Genomic DNA, 6,685 nt, shown 5'->3' on the forward strand with positions numbered 1-6,685 from the left:
CAACATTCAGGGGAAAAAAAAAACAATTGTGCTCACCTAATAATGTGTTTGGAAAAAAATTAATGAATAAAAAGTTTTTAAAACTCCAAGCACAATTCCTTAACATAAAAATATATATCATATTTCACATATCTATTACAGTCGTTTTTACTACTGACACACAAATTATCACATAGGTAATTGCAAAAGGAAAAAGGAAAAGGCATTTGATAAAAAAATCAAAATCTGTTTTCAAACATTTAAAAAACTTAGAGGGCTATAAGGAAATCTCCACATCATAATGAAACAATACATAACAGAAACTAACATTAATCCTAACAGTATTCTGTAATATTAGCTAAAGCAATAACAATGAAAATAAAAGTATGAGTATTAACAAGGAATAGGTCAGAATGATAATTACTTGCAAATGATATAACTATAAACATAGAATATTAAAGAAAATCAACAGAATATTTATTGAAACTGATGAAATTCATTAAGGCAGCTGGATACAATGTTATCCAATGCTGGATACAAATCAAAATTAGGTGAGAAAGAGAAAGAATAAGAAGGGAGTAAGTACCTGGATCCTGTTTCTTTGCCCAAACCAAGTCTTGTGCTAATAACAACATAACCAATTATTTAGTACTAAAGAATATCCCTTTTATGTAATGTTTACAGTGATTTACATAATGTTAACTGTCCCTTGAAATGCTGTACTATATTTTCATGACTTTAAATGATAGCTAAATTAGAAAATACTAATTTAACTAAAATATTTACCCTGCATTCAGTTTGTATTATTTTTCCAAGTTTTGCTTTAACTCTTAATTTGGTTGATCTATGACATCTTTCCCACCTAACACCCCTCTGTAATTAAGTGAAAGTTGACTGCTGACCCATTAAATTCCTTCTGCCTCCATCCTCTAACATTTCGTTTTTGTCCTCCCTGTCCAGAAATAAATGCATGCTTACCTCCACCAAACACTCAGGATCTAAAAGAGTTGCTCACGTCTAATCATACTAACTTTAAGGCTTTAATGGAAGATTCAGAGTCACTTAATGACTTGCCCAAGGTCACAGAAAGGTGATTTAGACCTAACCCACACTCTATGGTCTTTTCACTACACAGCCTATATTCCACAGTTGTCCACGGTTTCTCAATAATTAAATCTCGAGATTCCATTAAGAAACTAAAATAACTACTGCATTTGCATTTCTTTTAGAAAACATTCACTCATTACTTCACTCATCAAATATTTACTGAAACCTACTGTGTGCAAGAAACATTCTAAGCTCTAGGGTAAAACAAAATAGGCAAAATACCTGCCCTATCAACCTTATATTTTATTCAACTCAGAAGAATGCACTTAATGTAAATAGCATCCAGCTCACTTCACTCTATAAATCAATTTGGTCCCTAGGAGGAAGCTTTCTATCGCTGCCCTCAAGATCCCTCATTTAGGACTTGAATCTATGTATGTATCAGATTTTTGAGATCTAAGGATCCTACATTTAGGTAAATATCAAGCACAAATACTGAAGGTATATGTTCAAAACCAAAATTATGCACAGGATTTAACTATCTCTAATCTTATTTTATTTTTTAAATATTTTTTAAAAAATTTTTTAATGTTTTTTTATTTATTTTTGAGACAAAGTGACAGAGCATGAGCAGGAGAGGGGCAGAGAGAGAGGGAGGCACAGAGTCTGAAGCAGGCTCCAGGCTGAGCTGTCAGCACAGAGCCCTATGCAGGGCTTGAACTCAGGAACCATGAGATCATGACCTGAGCCGAAGTGGGAGGCTTAACCGACTGAGCCACCCAGGCGCCCCTAGCTAATTGTTTTTAAAAATGTTTATTTGTTTTTCAGAGACAAAGAGAGCGCAGGGGGGGGGGGGGGGGAGGTAGAGGGGGAGAGAGGGAGGGAGAGGAGGAGAGAGGAGGAGAGAGGAGGAGAGAGGAGGAGAGAGGAGGAGAGAGGAGGAGAGAGGAGGAGAGAGGAGGAGAGGAGGAGAGGAGAGGAGAGGGGGGAGAGGGGGGAGAGGGGGGAGAGGGGGGAGTGAGTGAGGGGGAGGGAGAGAGGGGGAGGGAGAGGGGGAGGGAGAGGGGGAGAGGGGGGGGAGAGGAGGAGAGAGGGGGGAGGGGGGGGAGAGAGGGGGAAGAGGGGGGAGAGGGGGGGAGAGGGGGGAGAGGGAGACAGAATTCCAATCAGGTTCTGCACTGCCAGCACAGAGCCCCATACAGGGCTTAATCTCACGAACCACAAGATCATGACCTGAGCCAAAATCAAGAGTCCAACACTCAACCAACTGAGCCATCCAGGTGCCCCTAACTACAGCTAATCTATCACTGACCATCTCACCTGTATCACCTAAAGCTCAAAAAAGCTTTCTGCAGTTTTTACTACATCTCATCACTCCATACCATTTCATAAACTTCAGCAATCAAGCAAAGAACACATCAGAGGAAAAGACAGCCCCTGGTCCTATACTGTGATAAGCTACTTTGCAGGTGAACAAAAGATAGATGAAAGCTCTGTGTTGTGCTATTAAAAAGAAAAAAAAGATTACTAATCATCCTTTTGAAAGAAAAAAAAGAATCCTGAAAATAAAGCAAACTGTTCCAACTACTGGAATAGAACTATATACATAAAACAAATATACATGTGCAATCACATAACTTTTTAAGGAAAGCAGAAAATAGGCTGAAATTTTGGTTATGCAACTAGACACTTCTTGCTTTCCTGATAATTCATAAAGTTTCTAAGTGAAAACAAAGAGTTTCACTTTTGTTTCTTCTAAAGTATGAAGTTCACTTCCTAGTTACTAGCTTGAAGTCCACTTCCTAGTTACTAATTTGGTGAATTTAAATCTATCTATTCGTTTATAGTGAATGGTTTAAAGTATTTATAACTATGTAAATATTTTTAAATAGTTCTACCATGAATAACAAAGTAATAGTTTATTAACGTGAAAAGCAAACACATTGTTTCTTTAAAACACACACACACACACACATAAATACCACTATAGAAGTATAAAAATAAATGCATAATATTGCCCCCCCAAAATTCCCCTATATCACTAAAATGATCTAACACACACACTAAAAATAGCATCATAATGGTAATATTGTGGATTAACAACTATTCCCTTTGTGTAAGGAGGGAGTTCATTAAACTAGTAAATTGGATTTGATGGCCAAGATCACTTGCAATAATTTGATTCTTGATTCCACAATTTTATGCATAAACCTCTGAACCACGAAGATCTGCACTACCTGAATCTATGCTAAAGAAGTACTTTAGTCAAAATCAATTAAAAAAAAAAAAAAAACTGACAAACTTCTTGCCAGAGTTCAAACTTAAAAGATGTGAAAAGTAGGAGCCACTTTGAAATGTCCAACTTTGAAACAAATAGGCTTTAATATGCAACACTGAGGAGAACTATAAACAAAAATGATACCAAACCTATTAAATACTGCTTAGCATACATATGAACACAAGATCCTGCTCTAAGTATTAACACTTTGTCACATACTCAACATCAAAAAGTAAAGTCTAAGGAATTCAAAGTAGAATAGAAAGGATTAGGAGATAAACTGTTCTAAACTCCCATTATTAAATCTAGAATCATTTCACTGTAAATGAACTGCAGTCTGCAACAATCTTCCCAATTGACCAGTAACAGTTAACTAACACACCAGGAGTTCCAGAAACAACTTTCCCAAAGTGCCTAAAATAACAATGCACACGATCCCTGCTTTCCAAAATTCTTGAGCATCTTCAATTACCTCAAGTACTATCATAGAATTCTAAAAATAATCTCAAAGCAAAAACTTAGCGGACAAAGCAGAAACTTAGCAGACAGTGAGTATACACACAGTTCCTTTGAGAGCAGCAGGCCTTATTCTAAAATCAAGCCCAGGTAGGATACAAACTACGCCAAAACTACAATAGGGTGGGGCATTCATTACTCACCCAGATAAACCAAACACAGCTTTGGGAGCAGCTCGCGGTAAACCCTAGCTATCCCCCAAATTTCAAAACGACTAAAGCAATGTTTTCTTTTTGCCCAACATGCTTTTCACAAAATGACAAGGCCAAAAAATAAATAAATAAATAAATAAATAAATAAATAAATAAATAAATACAATTAAGTCATGGCCAACAACTCTTCAGGATATGGTGCAAGCCATGATCGTGCACTTGAGATTCTGAAAGGAAATCTCGACTAAAAGGAACCTCTCTCACCACTCGCTATAAAGGATCTGAAGCCTCACGCAGATTTTATTTTACTTTGTTGAAGAGAGTGACCACTTGAATGTGTGACCGAGTCAGGAGTAAAGGGTGAAGGAGGGAATAAGGTCAAACTGAGGGGACAAAAGATTCCTGGAATAAACATGGCCAGGAAGGTTTCCTTTCTTAGAGGCAGTTTCTATATTCAGAAAGAAAGAAAAAGAAACACAGAAAGGAAAAGGAACCAACCAAACCCTCTACTTCCACAGAGTCCACCTGGTAAATGTACCTGCCCCGCCAGGCAGGCAGTTCAAGTCAAAGGAGACCCTTTTGCCAACTAGCAGGCCTGGAATGCTCCCACCTTCGAAATACAAATTGTGTTCGGGAAGGATGACAACTGGCTACTCCGTTTTCTAAAGGAAGGAGGCGGTGAATAAAGTTTAATTCCGAAGCCCTACAGAGGAGTGTAGGAATGCGAGGGTCGCTCTCAATACACAGCCAGCACTGTCTGCTACGGGAAAACAAGGAAGTGGCTTGAAACCCACTAACTACACCCCACTTCCCACACGCAACCTCGCACAGGGCGCGACGCCCCCAAAGGCGACAGGCAGGGACGGTGGGCGGCGGGGGAGCAAGCGCGGGGCAGCGGAGGCCCGAGGGGCGGAGGGGGAAGGCCGGGAGCGGGTGAGGACGGCACGTCGGAAGGAGGAGCGGGACCGGGCCGTGCCGGCTCCCGGGCTCGCCTCACCTTCTGCGCCGCGCTCTGCTGCAGCACATTCTGCTCCACGGTCATGGCCCCCGCGGTGCCGGCGGCGACACGGGCGGCGGCGTGCGGCTCCTCGCGCCTCCGCCGGCCCTGGCAGCCGCGCTCTGCCGAGCTCCAGGGAACGGCGCGGACCGCCGGGGAGTACAGCGCCCCCGCCAGCCAGGCGCGAAGGCGATGGCGGCCGGCGTGCGCGGGCACCGCGGGCTGGCGGCGAGGCGCGGACAGCGAGGGCCACGGCGGCGGCCCCACGACTTCGCGCGGCCCGCCTCAGCGCGGCTCGTCCGCCGAGGCCCGGGCCATGAGCGGGCGGCGGACGCTGGGGCGCGAGAGGGCGCGAGCAAGCCGGGCCGCGTCACGCGCGCGCGCTCCTTCGCTGGAGGCTCGCGGGCCACTGCGGGGAAGGGAGAAGGGACGGAGGGAGCCGCGGGCTGGAATGGCGCTGTTCTCCTCCCTCCTCGACTCCTCCTCCCCTCCCCCAACCGCCGTCACCTCCCCCGCCCGGCGACTCCTCCCCCGCCGAGCCCCGCCCGCCGGCCTCCCTAACCCTACATTGTGACCCGCGGGGTGGCGGGGCGGGGCGGGGCTGACTTGAAGCCCCGCCCCCAGCCCGGCCCCGCCCCGCCTTGCGCGGCCCCGGCGCTCCCGGGGTGGGGCGAGGGCGCGCCCCGCGGGCTTTGCCTCGGAGCCGCCCCTGCGGCAGGTTGCGCGAAGCCTTCCCCTGGCTCTGCTAAGTTCCAAGCCGAGGCGAAGGGCAGCGTTCTCTCTGTACCCAGGACTTGTCGGATCGCCAGCTTTCCGAACTCCTCCAAGACAAAACCTTTCCCTCTAGGTCTGGTAACGTCCCAAAACCGTGCTGAGTCCCTGAACCTCAGCTCCTTTCTATGTCTCCGGTCCTCTCGCCTAACCTTTCTAGGAATTTCGCAAGCAATAAACTTGCCCGAAGGGAAAAGGCAAGTGTGATTTAAGCAAAGGGCTGTCAGAAGTCCTTTTGCTGCAATGTACTTTTCTCCATAACAAATCATTACATAAATGAATATTGACATTCTCTGTCTACTTCATTCATTAAAGCATGTGCCAGTGTCTGGGAGGCTCTGGAGAAATGAGGTTTATTTCCCGAAGATTTGATAAAAATGAAATATGGTCTATACAACAGACAACATAACGAAAGTATCACTGCCCAGATGGTACATAATTCTAATATACCGGTTGCCAAACAATTAGCAATTAACCTTCCTGCATAGAATACTTGACTGTATATGGAATTGTAAGAAGAACTTAGCCTCGAGATAAGTTATCTCTATCCTCAAAAACATCTTGAGTTTCCCCAGCTAATCTGGAAATAGGAGGTGAGGATGCAGCAATAAGAGGGGCATAATAATCAGTGAATATTGTCACAAATGCAATACACTCATATGCAAATCCGGGTATAATTTTTAATCTGATGGCAAGAAAAGTAAGCGTAGAAAATGATCACTGAAATATTATCTGGTTTTATTTAATAATCATGGATCATAGTAGCCTTTGTAACAAATCTGTGCAGTTTACAACCGTCTTTACTCTGCACCTTGGATGTACTCAACCACCTTTTGAGATCTTTCCCTTGAGTCTTCGTATTTATTTGCGCATTTGATTTTGACATATTACAAGTTTTATTTTGTTGATATCCTATGTTTTTTGCCAAAGGAATTTGAAAAGTTG

At 43.7% G+C, this 6,685-nt stretch overlaps 1 protein-coding gene across 1 annotated transcript in view; it reads right to left on the reverse strand.

Moving 5' to 3' along the window:
* The window catches only part of USP25 (ubiquitin specific peptidase 25), a 148,729-nt gene extending 143,619 nt beyond the window's left edge, over positions 1-5,110 (reverse strand). The window contains exon 1 of the mRNA XM_042956528.1: positions 4,970-5,110. Coding sequence (XP_042812462.1) covers positions 4,970-5,014 — 45 coding nt within the window. The 5' untranslated portion in view covers positions 5,015-5,110. The remainder of the gene's footprint in view (positions 1-4,969) is intronic.
* Positions 5,111-6,685: the final 1,575 nt, after the last annotated feature.

The sequence above is a fragment of the Panthera tigris genome, chromosome C2, assembly GCF_018350195.1.
Source record: "Panthera tigris isolate Pti1 chromosome C2, P.tigris_Pti1_mat1.1, whole genome shotgun sequence".
In the NCBI taxonomy this organism is placed as follows: domain Eukaryota; kingdom Metazoa; phylum Chordata; class Mammalia; order Carnivora; family Felidae; genus Panthera; species Panthera tigris.